At 49.6% G+C, this 24,095-nt stretch overlaps 1 protein-coding gene across 4 annotated transcripts in view; it reads right to left on the bottom strand.

The window, feature by feature from the left end:
* Positions 1-24,095, bottom strand: part of LOC140405407 (nuclear receptor subfamily 4 group A member 1-like) — a 170,309-nt gene that overhangs the window by 107,658 nt on the left and 38,556 nt on the right. For 3 of the 4 annotated variants that reach the window (XM_072493771.1, XM_072493774.1, XM_072493775.1), the window contains exon 2: positions 427-1,241. In XM_072493771.1, the coding sequence (XP_072349872.1) occupies positions 427-1,239 (813 nt within the window). In that variant the 5' untranslated portion in view covers positions 1,240-1,241. Of the gene's footprint in view, positions 1-426; positions 1,265-24,095 lie in introns of all 4 variants that reach the window. The other variant, XM_072493772.1, reaches the window with a different exon arrangement.

Raw genomic sequence — 24,095 nt, forward strand, 5'->3', positions numbered from 1 at the left:
GTGACCTATTAAATGACGATGAAAGACTTGTCTTCCTTCAACACCTCCCACAACTGCAGGGTACCCCAGGGCACTTTCCAATCAATGAAGTATTTTTGAAGAGCTGCTGTAATGTAGGATGCGGGAGTGAGGGGTGAGGGTGGGGGGGGGGGGACGTGGGGTGGCCTTGCTCGTGTTTGAAATAGCGTCATGACTTCCCTCTGCATCTACGTGAGGGGGTAGTCTGTCTAATCTCTCAGACAAGAAATGCCAACATTGCCAGTGCTTCCTCAGTACTGAGCTGGAGTGCCAGCCCCGATGGCTTTGGGTGACAACGTCAATCAGCTGAGAGAAATAGAACGGGGGTTACAGCAATGGAAATAGAAACTGGAAGAGCGTCGCGAACATCACCGCACATGGCTAAGGTTGAAATAACCGGTCAAATACCTTGAAGAAACCTTTGCATCCTTCACAGGTTCGCACACCATAATGTTGGCAGGAAGCGTTATCTCCACACACAGCACACTGGCCCTCACTCGGAGGGGGATTACGAACCGGTGGAGAGGGGATGGGATTGTCTATTACAATGGGACTGTCCAAGAGCCGTGGTCCACGGTCCATGGGTAGAGCAGGAAAACTCATGGAGGCTTGGTTGGTGGCATCGTAAGACATGGTATCAACCAGTTGGTGGACAGTATTAGCTCCATGGGAGCTTGCATCTAGCCTCATGTGGCAATGTGGCACAGGCGATTCTGAAGGTACCTGTTTAAAGGAAAAGAATGAAAGCTGGGACACATTCTTTTGCTGATCTAATAAATGATCCACCTCACCATATTGGAGTGAGTGATGAGGGAACGAATCGTCCCATATGGACACTTGCTGCATTTGAAAAGCAGGGTTCGAAGGTGATGGGATGGAACAAGGTCCATTGTAATATTGAGAAGATCCACACTGGGGTAGCACCTCTTCTAAATGCATGTTGATCGAAGCTGGGTAACAGCCAAACATTTGAACATCCTCCACTTTAAATGGAGACTGCTGGTTAGAAAGCATCAGTTGGTACAAATAAGCATCAAAGTCTCCGTTGTTGCTGTCGATGAAAGTGTTGAAACTGGGCAGAGAGGTGGTGGCAGCGATCTCTGTGGCGGTGATGTCCATTCCAAACTTGACAAACTCAGGAGTCAAGAAGTCAGCATTGTAGTCCTCATATGGTCCTCCACCTTGTGGCAAGGTCCCATACTGTGCCTGAAGACAAGGCATCTCTGAAAAAGAAACATATTAAAACCTATTCAAGTTAGAGGGCTTTTTGGTCTTCCTTTTGTTGGTCTTACATTTTGCACTACTTATTAAAACAGGTGACACACATGATGGCTGTCTAGTGACGTACTGTAACGGTTTTATTTCACCTCTCGAGGGCAAAGGTCAATTATCCAAGATGGCCAAGTGCACTTATGTGTCAACTACTCTGGATTTGACAACAGATTATTCAAACCAGCGAGCCGATTGGACAATGGAATTGATAGCATCAAGCGAATGGGTGCAAACCGGTTTTGGCAATCAAATGCGACCCTCAGCCCTTTTTTCCATTTAATCGCGATTATGGAGATATCTTTGACTCCGTTTCCAAAGGCTTGCATTGAGTCTGCTAAGCCCAAGCTGACCATTTTTTGGTTTGTTTTTTGAGTCTGCATCGGACCTTATGCATCGGAAAATGGGCGATTGAATAATCGTGTACTTATCGGCAATAAGACGATAAGACCATAAGACATAGGAGCGGAAGGCCATTCGGCCCATCGAGTCCACTCCGCCATTCAATCATGGCTGATTTCAATTCCATTTACCCGCTCTCTCTCCATAGCCCTTAATTCCTCGAGAAATCAAGAATTTATCAACTTCTGTCTTAAAGACACTCAACGTCCCGGCCTCCACCGCCCTCTGTGGCAATGAATTCCACAGACCCACCACTCTCTGGCTGAAGAAATTTCTCCTCATCTCTGTTCCAAAGTGACTCCCTTTTATTCTAAGGCTGTGCCCCCGGGTCCTAGTCTCCCCGGCTAATGGAAACAACTTCCCTACGTCCACCCTATCTAAGCCACTTATTATTTTGTAAGTTTCTATTAGATCTCCCCTCAACCTCCTAAACCCCAATGAATATAATCCCAGGATCCTCAGACGTTCATCGTATGTTAGGCCTACCATTCCTGGGATCATCCGTGTGAATCTCCGCTGGACCCGCTCCAGTGCCAGTATGTCCTTCCTGAGGTGTGGGGCCCAAAATTGCTCACAGTATTCTAAATGGGGCCTAACTAATGCTTTATAAAGCTTCAGAAGTACATCCCTGCTTTTATATTCCAAGCCTCTTGAGATGAATGACAATGCTGCCTTTTTTTTTGTATAGTGACTGGACCCAGGTCATGCAACATAGCCACAAACATATCGAGTGTAACAGAAGACGGGACAGCAATCCAAGCAGTTGTGTTGGCCTAATGACAGCAGACATTCTCAGCACACATAAGTGGCCATTAGTCATCACTGAAATATATATGTAAGGGGCGGGGATTCTCCCCTACCCGGCGGGGCGGGGGTTCCGGGCGTGATGGAGTGGCGGGAACCACTCCGGCGTCGGGCCGCCCCAAAGGTGGGGAAGTCTCCGCACCTTTAGGGGCCAAGCCCTCACCTTGAGGGGCTAGGCCCGCGCCGGAGTGATTTCCGCCCCGCCGGCTGGCGGGAAAGGCCTTTGGCGCCACGCCAGCCGGCGCCGAAAGGTCTTCGCCGGGCGATGCATGTGCGGGAGCGTCAGCGGCTGCTGACGTCATCCCCGCGCATGCGCAGGGGAGGGGGTCTCTTCCGCCTCCGCCATAGTGAAAACCATGGCGAAGGCGGAAGAAAAAGAGTGCCCCCACGGCACAGGCCCGCCCGCGGATTGGTAGGCCCCAATCGCGGGCCAGGCCACCGTGGGGGAACCCCCCGGAGCCAGATTGCAACGCGCCCCCCCCAGGACCCCGCAGCCTGCCCACGCCGCCTTGTGCCGCCGTTTAAAAGGTGGTTTAATCCACGCCGGCGGGAGAGGGTTGACAGCGGCGGGACTTCGGCCCATTGCGGGCCGGAGAATCGGCGGGGGTGGGCCCGCCGACCGGCACGGCGCGAATCCTGCCCCTGCCAAATCTCTGATGGCGGAGAATTCAGGACACGGCAGGGGCGGGATTCACGCCAGCCTCCGGCGATTCTCCGACCCGGTGGGGGGGGTCGGAGAATCGCGCCCATAATGAGCACTCCAGCATGTCCCTCCAGAAAACTGAACCATCGTCAGATTAATAATAATCTTTATTGTCACAAGTAGGGTTACATTAACACTGCAATGAGGTTACTGTGAAAATCCCCTCGTCGCCACACTCCGGCGCCTGTTCGGGTACACAGGGAGAATTCAGAATGTCCAATTCACCCAACAGCACGTCTTTCGGGACTTGTGGGAGGAAACCGGAGCGCCCGGAGGAAACCCACGCAGACACGGGGAGAACGCGCAGACAGTGACCCAAGCCGGGAATCAAACCCGAGACCCTGGCGCTGTGAAGCAACAGTGCTAACCACTGTACTACCGTGCTGCACAATCTTTTTAAATCGAACGAAACCCAAACCCTAATTAATCTTCCAACTTGTCACAATCCATGAAATTGTTCCGTGCCAAACATTTTATTGTGTGAAAAAGAGAGCTTAAACATAGGAAGATAGGAATGGGAGGAGGCTATTCAACCCCTCGTGTTGCTTCTGCCATTTCATTAAATTGTGCCTGATCTGTATCTTAACTCCATCGACCCGCCTTACTTCCAGAACCCTTAATGTCCCTAACAACCATCGCATCATCTGAGGTTTGAAGTTCTCAGTTGACATTTTAGGGCCCAGTTTGGCCGATTGGGAAGCAGGATTCTCTGGTTATTCAGATTGACACTCATCAATTGTGTGTTGAGTCACAGTGTGTGGGAGTGGGAGAAAGGAATACAACACAAGAAAACAAAATCTATAATCTCTATTCCCTTTGAGTGTGGCTCTAGCAGAGAATGCAGGACTGCTGAATTATTTTTGAAGAAGAAATTAAATAACATTTCTTCCCTTAGAACACTGTCCTGAGCGGACAATTCCAAATAACAGTTGAGGCACTTCCCTTCCATTTGGCAGCTGTTTTGTGCTCTTCATTAATCCTTCTACACATTTTTAAAAACCATCTGACAATATCATCTTCAGTTTTTTCCAGTTTAAAAAAGGTATCGCTCAGACTATTAAGTCCAGTGATAAAATCCCCTGGTTACTGTATGTATCCATAGCGATAGAACTAGCTTTGTGTGTAAGTGTACACTGAGTAATATTAAAAGTTAATACAGCGAGCACTTTATCAAAAAGCAATGCCTGGGTCTAAAATGGCCGCCGGCTCCGTCGTGTTACGGTGGCACAGTGGTTAGCACTGCTGCCTTACAGCCCCAGGGTCCCAGGTTCAATTCCGGCCTCGGGTAACTGTCTGTGTGCTGTTTGCACATTCTCCCCGTGTCTGTGTGGGTTTCCTCCGGGTGCTCCGGTTTCCTCCCACATTCCAAAGATGTGCAGGTTAAGTGGATTGGCCATGATAAATTGTCCCTTAATGTCCAAAAGGTTAGATGGGGTTACTAGGTTCTGGGGATAGGGTGGTGGCGGAGGGTGCTCTTCCCAGGGGCTAGTGCAGACTTGATGGACCGAATGGCCTCCTTCTGCACTGTAAATTCTTTGATTGTATGTTAGATTTCTGGAAGTGCGTTATTTACGTCAATTTCCAAGCAATATGGGCAGCACAGTGATTAGCACAGTTGCTTCGCAGCTCCAGGTTCGATTCCCGGCTTGGGTCACTGTCTGTGCGGAGTCTGCACGTCCTCCCCGTGTGTGCGTGGGTTTCCTCCGGGTGCTCCGGTTTCCTCCCACAGTCCAAAGATGTGCCGGTTAGGCGGATTGCCCATGATAGATTGCCCTTAGTGTCCAAAAAGGTTTAGATGGTGTTACTGGGTTACGGGGATAGGGATGAGGAGTGGGCTTAAGGGATGAGGGGTGCTCTTTCCAAGGGCCGGTGCAGACTCAATGGGCTGAATGGCCTCCTTCTGCACTGTAAATGCTTTGATTCTATGATGAATATCGAACTGCTCATTGAGCCAGGAGTGCCTTGCTTGGTGGATGTGTGAGCAGACATACTCATGTGGATCATTCAAACTGCAAATGGGACTCTATGTCAGGAATCGGGACCAGACGAGGCCTGCAATGTTAATATGCATCTGGTACCTACCCAGAATGCACTGGGCCTGCGCGGCATTTCAAAGACAACAAAGGAAATCCAGAACAATTGAACTATGAACTGTGACAGGGGCAGAACCAAGATGGCCCTTGGTGAAAATTAAAATGTGAGTGAGTCCTGTGGGGTGTGCTCTGTGGGTGAATTTCCTGGTGTAAAAATGGGGGTTCTGCCAAAATGACGCCGGCGGAACGGGAGGAACACCAAGGAAATTCATCCTGTCTGACTAGATTTACTGCTGACAGAAGCAGTAGACTTAAAACATCAGGGCTTCTACTGGCCTTTTGGTATGTAGGCCTGTGCTCTGCTGTATGTGTCTGGCTTGCTTAATTTCCATAAATAAGCCGAGTTAGTTGACTTGAAAGATGAACTTAGCTCGCATGTGATGTGATGGCAGTACTGTCTTCAATGATGTGAGACTCCATGAGTCCAGAAGGGTCGGAGAGGGGCCGGAAACTATAAGACTGCTCCTCCTGGATCAGAAAGGAGATGTGGCCATTTTACAGGGAGTGCCACGCCACGGCTGGAGGGAATGGCTGATTAAAGTACCCCAAGACAAAGGTGGCAGGGAGTTGTTCGACACCCAATCCTGTCATAAACCCGTTACCTGCCTTTGTGACAGAAGTCAGCAAACCTGACCCTTGACCTCCCCACCACTATGTCGGGTGGTCAACATCAATTTTTGGGTGACTGAGCGCACTAAACGAATGCCAATTCCGGCATGCAAGTGGCCCACCATCATATTTTTAGGTCTCTATGGCCCCATGTAAATCCTGCAGCCAAGCTACAGGGCCCTGAATGGGTGCAAATTGCGGACTGAAGATCGGGTAGGGGCAGGGTGAGGTGGGCAGAGAGGGTGGGTGATGCAGGATTTCAGCTGCCCAGATTCCATTCAAGCCCACAGGTACCATGTAGTCTCCTGGTGGGGCAAGGTTGTGGGAGGTGAACATAAGAACATAAGAACTAGGAGCAGGAGTAGGCCATCTGGCCCCTCGAGCCTGCTCCGCCATTCAATGAGATCATGGCTGATCTTTTATGGACTCAGCTCCACTTTCCGGCCTGAACACCATAACCCTTAATCCCTTTATTCTTCAAAAAACGATCTATCTTTATCTTCAAAACATTTAATGAAGGAGCCTCTACTGCTTCACTGGGCAAGGAATTCCATAGATTCACAACCCTTTGGGTGAAGAAGTTCCTCCTAAACTCAGTCCTAAATCTACTTCCCCTTATTTTGAGGCTATGCCCCCTAGTTCTGCTTTCACCGCCAGTGGAAACAACCTGCCCGCATCTATCCTATCTATTCCCTTCATAATCTTATATGTTTCTATAAGATCCCCCCCTCATCCTTCTAAATTCCAACGAGTACAGTCCCAGTCTACTCAACCTCTCCTCGTAATCCAACCCCTTCAGCTCTGGGATTAACCTAGTGAATCTCCTCTGCACACCCTCCAGTGCCAGTACGTCCTTTCTCAAGGAAGAAGATCAAAACTGAACACAATACTCCAGGCGTGGCCTCACTAACACCTTATACAATTGCAGGATAACCTCCCTAGTCTTAAACTCCATCCCTCTAGCAATGAAGGACAAAATTCCATTTGCCTTCTTAATCATCTGTTGCACCTGTAAACAAACTTTTTGCGACTCATGCACGAGCACACCCAGGTCTCTCTGCACAGCAGCATGTTTTAATATTTTATCATTTAAATAATAATCCCTTTTGCTGTTATTCCTACCAAAATGGATAACCTCACATTTGTCAACATTGTATTCCATCTGCCAGACCCTAGCCCATTCACTTAGCCTATCCAAATCCCTCTGCAGACTTCCAGTATCCTCTGCACTTTTTGCTTTACCACTCATCTTCGGGTCGTCTGCAAACTTAGACACATTGCCCTTGGTCCCCAACTCCAAATCATCTATGTAAATTGTAAACAATTGTGGGACCAACACTGATCCCTGAGGGACACCACTAGCTACTGATTGCCAACCAGAGAAACACCCATTAATCCCCACTCTTTGCTTTCTATTAATTAACCAATCCTCTATCCATGCTACTACTTTCCCCTTAATGCCATGCATCTTTATCTTATGCAGCAACTTTTTGTGTGGCACCTTGTCAAAGGCTTTCTGGAAATCCAGATATACCACATCCATTGCAGCAGGGGCATGGGAACCTGGATTGTAGTTTTAGGGTAAGGGAGAATGAGAGTATAGAGGTCAGGAGCACAGATTTGACGTCGCAGGAGGGGGCCAGTGTTCAGGTAGGTGGTTTGAAGTGTGTCTACTTCAATGCCAGGAGTATACGAAACAAGGTAGGGGAACTGGCAGCATGGGTTGGTACCTGGGACTTCGATGTTGTGGCCATTTCGGAGACATGGATAGAGCAGGGACAGGAATGGATGTTGCAGGTTCCGGGGTTTAGGTGTTTTAGTAAGCTCAGAGAAGGAGGCAAAAGAGGGGAAGGTGTGGCGCTGCTAGTCAAGAGCAGTATTACGGTGGCGGAGAGGATGCTCGATGGGGACTCTTCTTCCGAGGTAGTATGGGCTGAAGTTAGAAACAGGAAAGGAGAGGTCACCCTGTTGGGAGTTTTTTATAGGCCTCCTAATAGTTCTAGGGATGTAGAGGAAAGGATGGCGAAGATGATTCTGGATAAGAGCGAAAGTAACAGGGTAGTTATTATGGGAGACTTTAACTTTCCAAATATTGACTGGAAAATATATAGTTTGAGTACAATAGATGGGTCGTTTTTTGTACAGTGTGTGCAGGAGGGTTTCCTGAAACAATATGTTGACAGGCCAACAAGAGGCGAGGTCACGTTGGATTTGGTTTTGGGTAATGAACCAGGCCAGGTGTTGGATTTGGAGGTAGGAGAGCACTTTGGGGACAGTGACCACAATTCGGTGACGTTTACGTTAATGATGGAAAGGGATAAGTAAACACCGCAGGGCAAGAGTTATAGCTGGGGGAAGGGCAATTATGATGCCATTAGACGTGACTTGGGGGGGATAAGGTGGAGAAGTAGGCTGCAAGTGTTGGGCACACTGGATAAGTGGGGCTTGTTCAAGGATCAGCTACTGCGTGTTCTTGATAAGTATGTACCGGTCAGGCAGGGAGGAAGGCGTCGAGCGAGGGAACCGTGGTTTACCAAGGAAGTGGAATCTCTTGTTAAGAGGAAGAAGGAGGCCTATGTGAAGATGAGGTATGAAGTTTCAGTTGGGGCAATGGATAATTACAAGGTAGCGAGGAAGGATCTAAAGAGAGAGCTAAGACGAGCAAGGAGGGGACATGAGAAGTATTTGGCAGGAAGGATCAAGGAAAACCCAAAAGCTTTCTATAGGTATGTCAGGAATAAGCGAATGACTAGGGAAAGAGTAGGACCAGTCAAGGACAGGGATGGGAAATTGTGTGTGGAGTCTGAAGAGATAGGCGAGATACTAAATGAATATTTTTCGTCAGTATTCACTCAGGAAAAAGATAATGTTGTGGAGGAGAATGCTGAGCCGCAGGCTAATAGAATAGATGGCATTGAGGTGCGTAGGGAAGAGGTGTTGGCAATTCTGGACAGGCTGAAAATAGATAAGTCCCCGGGACCTGATGGGATTTATCCTAGGATTCTCTGGGAGGCCAGGGAAGAGATTGCTGGACCTTTGGCTTTGATTTTTATGTCATCATTGGCTACAGGAATAGTGCCAGAGGACTGGAGGACAGCGAATGTGGTCCCTTTGTTCAAAAAGGGGAGCAGAGACAACCCCGGCAACTATAGACCGGTGAGCCTCACGTCTGTAGTGGGTAAAGTCTTGGAGGGGATTATAAGAGACAAGATTTATAATCATCTCGATAGGAATAATATGATATGGGATAGTCAGCATGGCTTTGTGAAGGGTAGGTCATGCCTCACAAACCTTATTGAGTTCTTTGAGAAGGTGACTGAACAGGTAGATGAGGGTAGAGCAGTTGATGTGGTGTATATGGATTTCAGCAAAGCGTTTGATAAGGTTCCCCACGGTAGGCTATTGCAGAAAATACGGAGGCTGGGGATTGAGGGTGATTTAGAGATGTGGATCAGAAATTGGCTAGCTGAAAGAAGACAGAGGGTGGTGGTTGATGGGAAATGTTCAGAATGGAGTACAGTCACAAGTGGAGTACCACAAGGATCTGTTCTGGGGCCGTTGCTGTTTGTCAATTTTATCAATGACCTAGAGGAAGGCGCAGAAGGGTGGGTGAGTAAATTTGCAGACGATACTAAAGTCGGTGGTGTTGTCAATAGTGTGGAAGGATGTAGCAGGTTACAGAGGGATATAGATAAGCTGCAGAGCTGGGCTGAGAGGTGGCAAATGGAGTTTAATGTAGAGAAGTGTGAGGTGATTCACTTTGGAAGGAATAACAGGAATGCGGAATATTTGGCTAATGGTAAAGTTCTTGAAAGTGTGGATGAGCAGAGGGATCTAGGTGTCCATGTACATAGATCCCTGAAAGTTGCCACCCAGGTTGATAGGGTTGTGAAGAAGGCCTATGGAGTGTTGGCCTTTATTGGTAGAGGAATTGAGTTCCGGAGTCGGGAGGTCATGTTGCAGCTGTACAGAACTCTGGTTCGGCCGCATTTGGAGTATTGCGTACAGTTCTGGTCACCGCATTATAGGAAGGACGTGGAGGCTTTGGAGCGGGTGCAGAGGAGATTTACCAGGATGTTGCCTGGTATGGAGGGAAAATCTTATGAGGAAAGGCTGATGGACTTGAGGTTGTTTTCGTTGGCGAGAAGAAGGTTTAGAGGAGACTTAATAGAGGCATACAAAATGATCAGGGGGTTAGATAGGGTGGACAGTGAGAGCCTTCTCCCGCGGATGGAAATGGCTGGCACGAGGGGACATAGCTTTAAACTGAGGGGTAATAGATATAGGACAGAGGTCAGAGGTAGGTTCTTTACGCAAAGAGTAGTGAGGCCATGGAATGCCCTACCTGCTACAGTAGTGAACTCGCCAACATTGAGGGCATTTTAAAGTTTATTGGATAAACATATGGATGATAATGGCATAGTGTAGGTTAGATGGCTTTTGTTTCGGTGCAACATTGTGGGCCGAAGGGCCTGTACTGCGCTGTATTGTTCTATGTTCTATGTTCTATTGGCTCCCCGTTATCTACCGCACTGGTAATGTCCTCAAAAAATTCCACTAAATTAGTTAGGCACGACCTGCCCTTTATGAACCCATGCTGTGTCTGCCCAATGGGACAATTTCCATCCAGATGCCTCGCTATTTCTTCCTTGATGATAGATTACAGCATCTTCCTCACTACCGAAGTTAAGCTCACTGGCCTATAATTACCCGCTTTCTGCCTACCTCCTTTTTCAAACAATGGTGGCACGTTTGCTAATTTCCAATCCGCCAGGCCCACCCCAGAGTCTAGTGAATTTTGATAAATTATCACTAGTGCATTTGCAATTTCCCCAGCCATCTCTTTTAGCACTCTGGGATGCATTCCATCAGGGCCAGGAGACTTGTCTACCTTTAGCCCCATTAGCTTGCCCATCACTACCTCCTTAGTGATAACAATCCTCTCAAGGTCCTCTCCTGTCATAGCCTCATTTCCATCAGTCACTGGCATGTTATTTGTGTCTTCCACTGTGAAGACTGACCCAAAAAACCTGTTCAGCTCCTCAGCCATTTCCTCATCTCCCATTATTAAATCTCCCTTCTCATCGTCTAAAGTACCAATATTTACCTTAGCCACTCTTTTTTGTTTTATATATTTGTAGAAACTTTTACGATCTGTTTTTATATTCTGAGCAAGTTGACTCTCATAATCTATCTTACTCTTCTTTAGAGCTTTTTTAGTAGCTTTCTGTTGCCCCCTAAAGATTTCCCAGTCCTCGAGTCTCCCACTAATCTTTGCTACTTTGTATGCTTTTTCCTTCAATTTGATACTATCCCTTATTTCCTTAGATATCCACGGTCGATTTTCCCTCTTTCTACCATCCTTCCTTTTTGTTGGTATAAACCTTTGCTGAGCACTGTGAAAAATCACTTGGAAGGTTCTCCACTGTTCCTCAACTGTTTCACCATAAAGTATTTGCTTCCTTAGCTAGTTCTTCTCTCATCCCATTGTAATCTCCTTTGTTTAAGCACAAAACACTAGTGTTTGATTTTACCTTCTCACCCTCCATCTGTATTTTACATTCCACCATATTGTGATCGCTCCTTCCGAGAGGATCCCTAACTATGAGAACCTGAATCAATCCTGTCTCATTACACAGGACCAGATCTAGGACCGCTTGTTCCCTCGTAGGTTCTATTACATACTGTTCTAGGAAACTATCGCGGATACATTCTATAAACTCCTCCTCAAGGCTGCCTTGACCGACCTGGTTAAACCAATCGACATGTCGATTAAAATCCCCCATGATAACTGCTGTACCATTTCTACATGCATCAGTTATTTCTTTGTTTATTGCCTGCCCCACCATAATGTTACTATTTGGTGGCCTATAGACTACTCCTATCAGTGACGTTTTTGCCTTACTATTCCTGATTTCCACCCAAATGGATTCAACCTTATCCTCCAGAGCACCGATGTCATCCCTTACTGTTGCCCGGATGTCATCCTTAAATAACAGAGCTACACCACCTCCCTTACCATCCACTCCAAATAGTTTGATATTTAAACTCTTATTATAAGATTATTATAACTCTTATTAAAAAGATATTTAACTCCCAGTCGTGACCATGCTTTAATCATGTTTCAGTAATGGCCACTAAATCATAGTCATTCACGATGATTTGCGCCATCAACTCATTTACCTTATTCCGAATACTACGAGCATTCAGGTAAAGTACACTTATGTTGGCTTTTTTACCTCTGTTCTGAATCTTAACACCTCGATCAGTAACCTCTCCTAAGTTATATTTCCTCTTAACTTTTCTCCTAATTTTCCGTGTCGTTGAACCCATATCTTCATGTAACAACCTGCCGTGTCGCTTACCATTCATGTTTTCACTTCCCGTTTTATTCCTTTTAACATTCCTGGTCCTATTCACTGAGCTCCCCTCATTCACTGTACCTTGTACTGTCGCCCTTTTTGATTTTTGACTATGGCTTCTCTGCCTTACACTTTCCCCCTTACTGCCTTTTGTTTCTGTCCCTGTTTTACTACCTTCCAACTTCCTGCATCGGTTCCCATCCCCCTGCCACATTAGTTTAAACTCTCCCCAACAGCTCTAGCAAACCCCCCCCAGGACATCGGTTCCAGTCCTGCCCAGGTGCAGACCGTCCGGTTTGTACTGGTCCCATCTCCCCCAGAACCGGTTCCAATGCCCCAGGAATTTAAACCCTCCCTCTTGCACCATCTCTCGAGCCACGCATTCATCCTCTCTATCCTGACATTCCTACTCTGAATAGCTCGTGGCATTGGTAGCAATCCTGAGATTACTACCTTTGAGGTCCTACTTTTTAGTTTAACTCCTAACTCGCTGAATTCAGCTTGTAGGACTTTGTCCTGTTTTTTACCTATATCGTTGGTGCCTATGTGCACCATGACAGCTGGCTGTTCACCCTCCCCTCCCAGAATTTCCTGCAGCCGCTCCGAGACATCCTTGCCCCTTTCACCAGGGAGGCAACATACCATCCTGGAGTCTCGATTGCGTCCGCAGAACTGCCTGTCTATTCCCCTTACGAGTGAAAAACAGATTGAAGACTAACAGGTGGAAAAAGCTCTGAAAGATTGCTGTTTGCGCTCTCCAAACAATCAAAACCAAACCATACTGAAATTTGGTGTCTGTCTCCTGTATGATGCAATCCCTGTTACATAAAACATAGAACGATACAGCGCAGTACAGGCCCTTCGGCCCACGATGTTGCACCGAAACAAAAGCCATCTAACCTACACTATGCCATTATCATCCATATGTTTATCCAATAAACTTTTAAATGCCCTCAATGTTGGCGAGTTCACTACTGTTGCAGGTAGGGCATTCCACGGCCTCACTACTCTTTGCGTAAAGAACCTACCTCTGACCTCTGTCCTATATCTATTACCCCTCAGTTTAAAGCTATGTCCCCTCGTGCCAACCATTTCCATCCGCGGGAGAAGGCTCTCACTGTCCACCCTATCCAACCCCCTGATCATTTTGTATGCCTCTATTAAGTCTCCTCTCAACCTTCTTCTCTCTAACGAAAACAACCTCAAGTCCATCAGCCTTTCCTCATAAGATTTTCCCTCCATACCAGGCAACATCCTGGTAAATCTCCTCTGCACCCGTTCCAAAGCCTCCACGTCCTTCCTATAATGCGGTGACCAGAACTGTACGCAATACTCGAAATGCGGCCGTACCAGAGTTCTGTACAGCTGCAACATGACCTCCCGACTCCGGAACTCAATCCCTCTACCAATAAAGGCCAACACTCCATAGGCCTTCTTCACAACCCTATCAACCTGGGTGTTCTAGTCAGAAATAGGCCGTTTTCTATTGCAGGTGCACAATCCATCAATCAGCGCTCACTGCACAAGCCTGCCCCTCAAGGAGAAGCACCACCACTGAGTATCTAACCTTGATCTTCTTCTCATAAGTCCTGGTCGACACTCGCACAAATCTTTGCGTCATCAGCAAACTTGCAGATCATTTGCCTTACGCCTTCCTCTGGATATTATTCTCTGACAGTGTTAATTCAATCAAATCAATATGTCACCCGGCTCGAGAAAACCAACATTGTTGTTTAAAACGCAATGGAATGGAGGGAATGCTTCATTTGTGCTCGCTTGGGCCTTCAGAAGTTGGTCTGGTTGCTAGCGGCAATACATTTCCTTCTCTATTCCCTCGGGCAATCAATGTGTCCATCAGCAGCAAGCACTTGTGAACAGGACATTGAGAGTTCAAGCCCTCAGCAACTGACACTCCAGCAACATGCTGTGTTGATCAGATGAGGCCACATTTCCTTGCTCAGATAGGCATTTAAGAAGCTCCCACCCATTGCCCACCAACCCCAGCAATGAACAGAAACGGGAGTAGATCATGTTCCGCCATTCAATATGATCATGGTTCGTTTTCCCGCCTACTCCCCGTATCTCCTGAGAGACCAGGAGAGGACTCCTGGTGTCCTAATCAACCAACGTTCATTTGCCAATTGACCATAAACAGATTAACCATTACATTGCTGTTCCCGAGAGTGTGCTGTGAAAACAAAATGGCTGCTGCCTTCACCTGGATGAATAAATACTACACTTCAACCTAATGCACTATTTTTCCATGTATTTAAGTTGGAATCAGCCACGAAGTACAGATGCAAGAATGGTCAACGATGTTAAAAGAAAATCTGCTTTTCTGATACCACCAGTGCTGACTCCCCCACCCCCACCCCAGCTGATGGGCCAAAGGTCATGTCTCCAACTTCTGCTGTGCCATCATTAGGGGCGGTAGGAAGCAGAGGATTCCCAGCAAAAGTGGAGGAAAAAATAATCAGAGAGCCAGATTTTGCAAAAAAAGACCGAAGCATCTTCATGCTAAATGCAACATCTGGCATTCCTACCACACAACACCCACGCGTGGGCATCTATCCCAGGCAGCAAACCCTCTCTCTGACAGGCTTGACTCTTTTTAACAAAGCATTAAAGACTAGCTTGTCCTAAGAGATTTCTAAGGTTAAACCACGACTGTTATTCTGCACAAGGGCATATTGGAATCTTCAAGTGGGATTAGACATCTGCAATTAGACATCTGCAACTGGCTTGGGGGCCACCTGGTGGTGTCTTTAAGCTTCTGCAGCCTGCTTACTTTAAGAGAACGTCCCGAACTGTTGCTGTACCATTCAGCCACTGAAAGGCACCTGTTGCTGGTCATATCTGGTTGAGGAGGACATTTATTCCAGCGGTAGCTGGGGAGGACCTTTGACCTGGAAGTAATTGTGGAATGCAAGTCTAACTGTGAACCTGGGGAGATCTCCATACATTTAGTGTTTCAGCCATTACTTGCTCCTAGCTGCTTAACTCCAGAGCCACGGGCAGCAGCCAACCTTGTGTAGAACCCACCCCTGCGACAATGACCACTTCCTCCCCAGTCTCACGGAGTAATTCTCCTGGAAACGTGTGGTCTCAAAGCTTTGGTTGGTCCCTTTGCCATTTTCCTTTTTTCTACAGCGCAAGTTGTTCATTTAATCTCACAACTGCAAAGATCGTTGAGCTTTGTTTCCCGCTCTAAATGAAAGGTGGATGTGGTGAATGTATTCACCAGAATAAGTTGTCTGTAGAGTACTGTAATATGATCCCTTTTCCATGTAGTGTACTGGAACCCTGGTGGGCTCCGCCTCTGGCTCCCCCCCCACCCCGGACGGTATATAGACCGTGTGGGTGGCGCTCAGTTGTTAGAGCGATCTCAGGCAGGCAAGTTCTTGGATAATAAAGCCTATGTTCTCTCGCTCTCATCGTCTCGCAGTGGATTAATTGTACATCAATTTATTACACAACGACATCACTATGGAAGCCGCTCTGAAGCCTGACAAATTGGAACTCGACGCACGAGCAGCAGAAGCTAAGGAAATCTTCTCCCACTGGCTCCGCTGTTTTGAGGCCCACCTCGACTCCTCTGCAACGCCTCCCTCCGACGCCCTCAAGCTGCGCCTCCTCCACGCCCGGGTGAGCCACCGAATCTCGGGTACGATTCAGGGCGCAGCCACGTACGACGCGGCAGTGGCGATTCTAAAGAGACAGTTGGTGAAGCCCGTGAACGAAGTGTTCGCGCGGCACCTCCTCACTACCCGCCGTCAACGCGCCGGGGAATCGCAAAAAGGGACATTTCGCCAGAGTCTGTCTGGCCCGATCCGAAGCTCCGAAGTCGAAAGCGTACCAGGCCCGACCCACGGACTCACAGGCCCACAGACCCCACAATGTGGCTGCACGGGAGGGTTTAAACTAGTATGGCAGGGGGGTGGGCACGGGAGCAATAGGTCAGAAGGTGAGAGCATTGAGGGAGAACTAGGGAATAGGGACAGTGTGGCTCTGAGGCAGAGCAGACGGGGAGAAGTTGCTGAACACAGCGGGTCTGGTGGCCTGAAGTGCATATGTTTTAATGCAAGGAGCATTACGGGTAAGGCAGATGAACTTAGAGCTTGGATTACTACTTGGAACTATGATGTTGTTGCCATTACAGAGACCTGGTTGAGGGAAGGGCAGGATTGGCAGCTAAACGTTCCAGGATTTAGATGTTTCAGGCGGGATAGAGGGGGATGTAAAAGGGGAGGTGGAGTTGCGCTACTTGTTCGGGAGAATATCACAGCTATACTGCGAGAGGACACCTCAGAGGGCAGTGAGGCTACATGGGTAGAGATCAGGAATAAGAAGGGTGCAGTCACAATGTTGGGGGTATACTACAGGCCTCCCAACAGCCAGCGGGAGATAGAGGAGCAGATAGGTAGACAGATTTTGGAAAAGAGTAAAAACAACAGGGTTGTGGTGATGGGAGACTTCAACTTCCCCAATATTGACTGGGACTCACTTAGTGCCAGGGGCTTAGACGGGGCGGAGTTTGTAAGGAGCATCCAGGAGGGCTTCTTAAAACAATATGTAAACAGTCCAACTAGGGAAGGGGCGGTACTGGACCTGGTATTGGGGAATGAGCCCGGCCAGGTGGTAGATGTTTCAGTAGGGGAGCATTTCGGTAACAGTGACCACAATTCAGTAAGTTTTAAAGTACTGGTGGACAAGGATAAGAGTGGTCCGAGGATGAATGTGCTAAATTGGGGGAAGGCTAATTATAACAATATTAGGCGGGAACTGAAGAACATAGATTGGGGGCGGATGTTTGAGGGCAAATCAACATCTGACATGTGGGAGGCTTTCAAGTGTCAGTTGAAAGGAATACAGGACCGGCATGTTCCTGTGAGGAAGAAAGATAAATACGGCAATTTTCGGGAACCTTGGATGACGAGTGATATTGTAGGCCTCGTCAAAAAAGAAAAAGGAGGCATTTGTCAGGGCTAAAAGGCTGGGAACAGACGAAGCCTGTGTGGCATATAAGGAAAGTAGGAAGGGACTTAAGCAACGAGTCAGGAGGGCTAGAAGGGGTCACGAAAAGTCATTAGCAAATAGGGTTAAGGAAAATCCCAAGGCTTTTTACACGTACATAAAAAGCAAGAGGGTAGCCAGGGAAAGGGTTGGCCCACTGAAGGATAGGCAAGGGAATCTATGTGTGGAGCCAGAGGAAATGGGCGAGGTACTAAATGAATACTTTGCATCAGTATTCACCAAAGAGAAGGAATTGGTAGATGTTGAGTCTGGAGAAGGGGGTGTAGATAGCCTGGGTCACATTGTGATCCAAAAAGACCAGGTGTTGGGTGTCTTAAAAAATATTAAGGTAGATAAGTCCCCAGGGCCTGATGGGATCTACCCCAGAATACTGAAGGAGGCTGGAGAGGAAATTGCTGAGGCCTTGACAGAAATCTTTGGATCCTCGCTGTCTTCAGGGGATGTCCCGGAGGACTGGAGAATAGCCAATGTTGTTCCTCTGTTTAAGAAGGGTAGCAAGGATAATCCCGGGAACTACAGGCCGGTGAGCCTTACGTCAGTGGTAGGGAAATTACTGGAGAGAATTCTTAGAGACAGGATCTACTCCCATTTGGAAGCAAATGGACGTATTAGTGAGAGGCAGCACGGTTTTGTGAAGGGGAGGTCGTGTCTCACTAACTTGATAGAGTTTTTCGAGGAGGTCACTAAGATGATTGATGCAGGTAGGGCAGTAGATGTTGTCTATATGGACTTCAGTAAGGCCTTTGACAAGGTCCCTCATGGTAGACTAGTACAAAAGGTGAAGTCACACGGGATCAGGGGTGAACTGGCAAGGTGGATACAGAACTGGCTAGGCCATAGAAGGCAGAGGGTAGCAATGGAGGGATGCTTTTCTAATTGGAGGGCTGTGACCAGTGGTGTTCCACAGGGATCAGTGCTGGGACCTTTGCTCTTTGTAGTATATATAAATGATTTGGAGGAAAATGTAACTGGTCTGATTAGTAAGTTTGCAGACGACACAAAGGTTGGTGGAATTGCGGATAGCGATGAGGACTGTCTGAGGATACAGCAGGATTTAGATTGTCTGGAGACTTGGGCGGAGAGATGGCAGATGGAGTTTAATCCGGACAAATGTGAGGTAATGCATTTTGGAAGGTCTAATGCAGGTAGGGAATATACAGTGAATGGTAGAACCCTCAAGAGTATTGAAAGTCAAAGAGATCTAGGAGTACAGGTCCACAGGTCATTGAAAGGGGCAACACAGGTGGAGAAGGTAGTCAAGAAGGCATACGGCATGCTGGCCTTCATTGGCCGGGGCATTGAGTATAAGAATTGGCAAGTCATGTTGCAGCTGTATAGAACCTTAGTTAGGCCACACTTGGAGCATAGTGTTCAATTCTGGTCGCCACACTACCAGAAGGATGTGGAGGCTTTAGAGAGGGTGCAGAAGAGATTTACCAGAATGTTGCCTGGTATGGAGGGCATAAGCTATGAGGAGCGGTTGAATAAACTCGGTTTGTTCTCACTGGAACGAAGGAGGTTGAGGGGCGACCTGATAGAGGTATACAAAATTATGAGGGGCATAGACAGAGTGGATAGTCAGAGGCTTTTCCCTAGGGTAGAGGGGTCAATTACTAGGGGGCATAGGTTTAAGGTGAGAGGGGCAAGGTTTAGAGTAGATGTACGAGGCAAGTTTTTTACGCAGAGGGTCGTGGGTGCCTGGAACTCGCTGCCGGAGGAGGTAGTGGAAGCAGGGACGATAGGGACATTTAAGGGGCATCTTGACAAATATATGAATAGGATGGGAATAGAAGGATACGGACCCAGGAAGTGTAGAAGATTGTAGTTTAGTCGGGCAGTATGGTCGGCACGGGCTTGGAGGGCCGAAGGGCCTGTTCCTGTGCTGTACATTTCTTTGTTCTTGTTCTTTGTTGCATGCCTGCCGGCACCGCCCCCTTCAGACGCGTCACCCGCCTCGTGCAGCTCGTGGGGGCCGCCATCTTACAACCCCGATACCTCCGACCACGCAGCTCGGTGCAGTCACCCTTGACCAGTCGCGGCCAAAACACTTGAAGAACTCGATGGTACCCGTCCAGGTCAATGGGCACGAGACCCCCTGTCTTTTCGACTCCGGGAGCACAGAGAGCTTCGTCCACCCTGACACGGTAAGGCGCTGCTCCCTCCCCATCTACCCAGCATCCCAGACAATCTCTCTCGCCTCCGGATCCCATTCGGTACAGATCCGGGAGTACTGTGTTGCGAACCTCGCGATACAGGGCGCTGAGTACGCCCATTTTAAACTGTATGTCCTCCCTCACCTCTGCGCCCCCCCTACTGCTTGGACTCGACTTCCAGTGCAGTCACCGAAGCCTGACCCTAAAATTTGTCGGACCCTACCCCCCCCTCACTGTATGTAGCCTCGCGACCCTTAAGGTCACCCCCCCTTCGCGAACCTCACCCCCCGACTGTAAGCCCGTCGCCACTTGAGCAGGCGGTACAGCGCACAAGACATGATTTTCCAGCGACTCTTGAGGGAGGGGGTCATCGAGGCCAGCAACAGCCCCTGGAGAGCGCAAGTGGTGGTTGTCAGACCCGGGGAAAAGAATCGGATGGTTGTGGACTACAGCCAGACCATTAACCGGTTCACGCAACTTGATGCGTACCCCCTCCCCCGCATAGCGGTGATGGTCAACCAGATCGCACAGTACCGGGTGTTCTCCACGGTCGATCTGAAGTCGGCCTACCACCAGCTCCCGATCCGCCCGGGAGAGCGCCACTACACTGCCTTTGAAACAGCCAGCTTCCACTTCCTCAGGGTCCCCTTCGGCGTCACTAATGGGGTCTCAATTTTCCAGAGAACGATGGACCGAATGGTGGACCAGTACGGTTTGCGGGCTACATACCTGTACTTGGACAATGTTACCATCTGCGGCCATGATCAGCAGGACCATGATGCCAACCTCCAGAGGTTCCTCCAGGCCGCCCAATCCCTCAACCTCACGTACAACAAAGATAAGTGCGTTTTCCGCACTACCCGACTGGCCATCCTTGGCTATGTCTTGGAAACGGGGTCCTAGGGCTCGACCCCGACCGCATGCGCCCCCTTATAGAACTTCCCTTTCCCCACAGCCTCAAGGCCCTCAAACGCTGCCTGGGGCTGTTCTCCTACTACGCCCAGTGGGTCCCCAACTATGCGGACAAAGCCCGCCCACTGATCAAGGCCACTATATTCCCCCTGACGGCTGAGGCCCGCTCGGCCTTCAGCCGCATCAAGGCAGATATTGCCAAAGCCGCGATGCACGCGGTGGATGAGTCCATCCCCTTTCCAGGTAGAGATCGATGCGTCAGACGTTGCCCTGGCTGCCACCCTCAATCAGGCGGGCAGGCCAGTAGCCTTCTTCTCTGGAACCCTCCACGCCTCCGAGATTCTCTGTCGAGAAGGAAGCGCAAGTCATTGTGGAAGCTGTGCGGCATTGGAGGCACTAGCTAGCCGGTAGGAGGTTCACCCTCGTCACCGACCAACGGTCAGTAGCCTTTATGTTTGACAATGCACAACGGGGCAAAATAAAAAACGACAAAATCCTGAGGTGGAGAATCGAACTCTCTACCTATACTTACGATATTAAGTATCGTCCCGGGGAGGTCAACGAGCCCCCAGATGCCCTGTCCAATGGCACATGCCCCAGCGCGCAAGACGACCAACTTCGGGCTATCCACATTGACCTCTGTCACCCGGGGGTCACTCGGCTTATCCACTTTATTAAGGCCCGCAATCTGCCCTTCTCCACCGAGGAGGTCAGGGCCATGACCAGGGATTGCCAAGTCTGTGCGGAGTGCAAGCCGCACTTCTACCGGCCAGACAAGGCCCGCCTGGTAACGGCCTCCCGGCCCTTTGAACACCTCAGTATCGACTTCAAAGCGCCCCTCCCTTCCACCAACCGTAATATATACTTCCTGACCGTCATTGACGAATACTCCCGTTTCCCCTTCGCTATCCCATGTCCCGACATGACCTCGGCCACCGTGATAAAGGCACTGCACAGCATCTTCACCCTGTTTGGTTTCCCTGCATACATCCACAGTGACCGGGGCACCTCGTTCATGAGCTGCGTCAGTACCTGCTCGGTAAGGGCATCGCCTCGAGCAGGACTACGAGCTACAACCCGCAGGGAAACGGGCAGGTGGAGAGGGAGAACGTGACGGTATGGAAGGCCGTCCTTCTTGCCCTTCGGTCAAGAAGTCTCCCGATTCCCCGCTGACAGGAGGTCCTACCCGACGCGCTCCACTCCATTAGATCGCTCCTCTGCACAGCCACGAACGAGACCCCTCACGACCGTTTGTTTGTCTTCCCTAGGAAGTCCATCTCCGGGGTCTAGCTTCCATCCTGGCTGACAACTCCGGGACTTGTCCTTCTCCGGAAGCACACGAGGAGCCATAAGACCAACCCCATGGTCGAGAGGGTTCAGGTGCTGCACGCAAACCCCCAGTACGTATACGTCACGCACCAAGACAGACAGCAAGATACGGTCTCCCTCTGGGACCTGGCCCCTGCTGGATCCCATGGCAACGCCCCCCCCCCCCCCCCCCGCCTACCGCCACCCCCACAACCCTTTACACCCCCCCAGGGCTCCTGTACTGTCCCGAGCCTACGCTGCCGCCATCCACCTCCCCCTTACCGCTAACCACCACCCCCCTGCCTACCCCCACTCCTCAACCGGCGCCGACACGCCGGACCGAAGCTCCAGATGACACACTTCCGGAGTCAACGACCACGTCGGCAGCACCCGCCGCACCGCCAGACCTGAGGAGGTCCAATAGAACAGTCCGGCCTCCAGACAGACTGAACATTTGATGACCCCACTTCACCCCCGCTGGACTTCATTTTTTTTAACAGGGGGTGAATGTGGTGAATGTATTCACCAGAATAAGTTGTCTGTAGAGTACTGTAATATGATCCCTTTTCCATGTAGTGTACTGGAACCCTGGTGGGCTCCGCCTCTGGCTCCCCCCCCACCCCGGACGGTATATAGACCGGCCGCCTGGGGCGGCGCTCAGTTGTTACAGCGATCTAAGGCAGGCATGTTCTTGTGTAATAAAGCCTATGTTCTCTCGCTCTCATCGTCTAGCAGTGGATTAATGGTACATCAGTGGAGCAAACTCAGCTTTTAACACAATAAATAAATGTGCCTGCCACCTGTGCTCTTTTGAATCTTGCGCTGCCCCTTTAAGATGGTAGCGAGTTATCTAAACCATCTCCAAAAGTAGAAGAATAAGCTCCCTTGGGAGTAGAAAACATAAACAGCAAGGGCAGGATTCTCTCAGCCCGGGGCCAGGCGAATCGCGCCACGCCGCCACGCTACTCTCCGCAGAGCGCCATTGGGGCTGGTGTGGTTGGCACGGCGCCAGTTGGGGGCCGCTCTACGCGGCCGGCTCGCTGATTCTCGGCCCGGGATGGCCATCGTAAAAACGCCGAGTCCCGCCGGCGCCGTCCACATCTGGAACTCGGCGTGGAAGGGTCCGGGGGGGTGGGGGCAGCCTGTGCGGGGGAGGGGGATCCGACCCCGTGGGGGGGGGGGGGGCCCTCCGATGTGGCCTGGCCCGCGATCGGGGCCCACAGGGGCCCTCTCTGGCTGGGGGCCTCCTTTCATCCGCGCCGGCCCCACGTTGCGTCAGGGCCGGCGCGGAGAAGGGAGCCACTGCGCACGCGCGGACCCAGTTGACGCCGGGATCAGCAGCTGGAGCAGCGTGGGTCGCTCCAGTGCCGCGACGGCGTTTCCGACTGCGTCAACACTTAGCCTCAGCATCACAGAATCCTGCCCCAAATGTTTTATTGCATTAACAGTTTCGATACTTTACTTTAGATACGAGCAAAGGGATGGGGAGGGCGTGCACTATGTCCTCCAAAATAAAGGACACCATACACTTGGCATCCTGACACACACTAAATCTCTCCTGTCTAAAAAAAGCAATCAGATTACAAGGACTTCTTGCTTGGTGCAACATTCATGAGCGAACAAGTTACTGGACAGAAACAGCGGTGAGCCAAGAGCTGTGAGTGGCTTTTCCTGTGGTTTCCTCGAATATGTCACCCTGAATCAGACTCACAGAATCATTCACAGCACAGAAATAGGCCATTCGGCCCATCGAGTGGGCTTACTTGTGAAGTAGTCCAGTCAATCCATCGCCCCTGCCCAATGCCCGTCATACTGACGACTGATGGACAATTCGACTGATATTGGAGAGTTGTGTCGATTTCAGCTTGAAGATGTTTCCATAGAATCATAGAATTTACATGGCAGAAGGAGGCCATTCGGCCCATCGAATCTGCACTGGCCCTTGGAAAGAGCACCCTACCTAAGCCCACGCCTTCACCCTATCCCCGTAGCCCAGTAACCCCAACTAACATTTTTGGACACTAAGGGCAATTTAGCGTGGCCAATCCACGCTAAATTGGAGGCTGCTTGGGGGAGGGGGGCTGCGTTGGGGCTTGGGGGGATTCACAGGCCACTCTGGCAACCTCGAAGATTGGGATGGCATTTAAAAATGGCGTCCCGATCTCTCGTTACACTGCGGAGTTCCTCAGTGTACAAAACGGGACTATGTGAGGCCTCGGCCACACGTTCCCTGTGAGGCCCCTTTGTCAAGCGCAAATCGTGTTTTATGAGGTGTGAGTTGGCTACGATGGATTGGGAAATGTCACTTAAAGGGATGACTGTGGATAGGCAATGGCAAACATTAAAAGAGCGCATGAGCGAACAGTAACAATAGGGATGGACAACAAATGACGGCCTTGCCAGCGACGCCCACATGCCATGAAAGAGC

This window comes from Scyliorhinus torazame, chromosome X (genome assembly GCF_047496885.1).
Source record: "Scyliorhinus torazame isolate Kashiwa2021f chromosome X, sScyTor2.1, whole genome shotgun sequence".
In the NCBI taxonomy this organism is placed as follows: domain Eukaryota; kingdom Metazoa; phylum Chordata; class Chondrichthyes; order Carcharhiniformes; family Scyliorhinidae; genus Scyliorhinus; species Scyliorhinus torazame.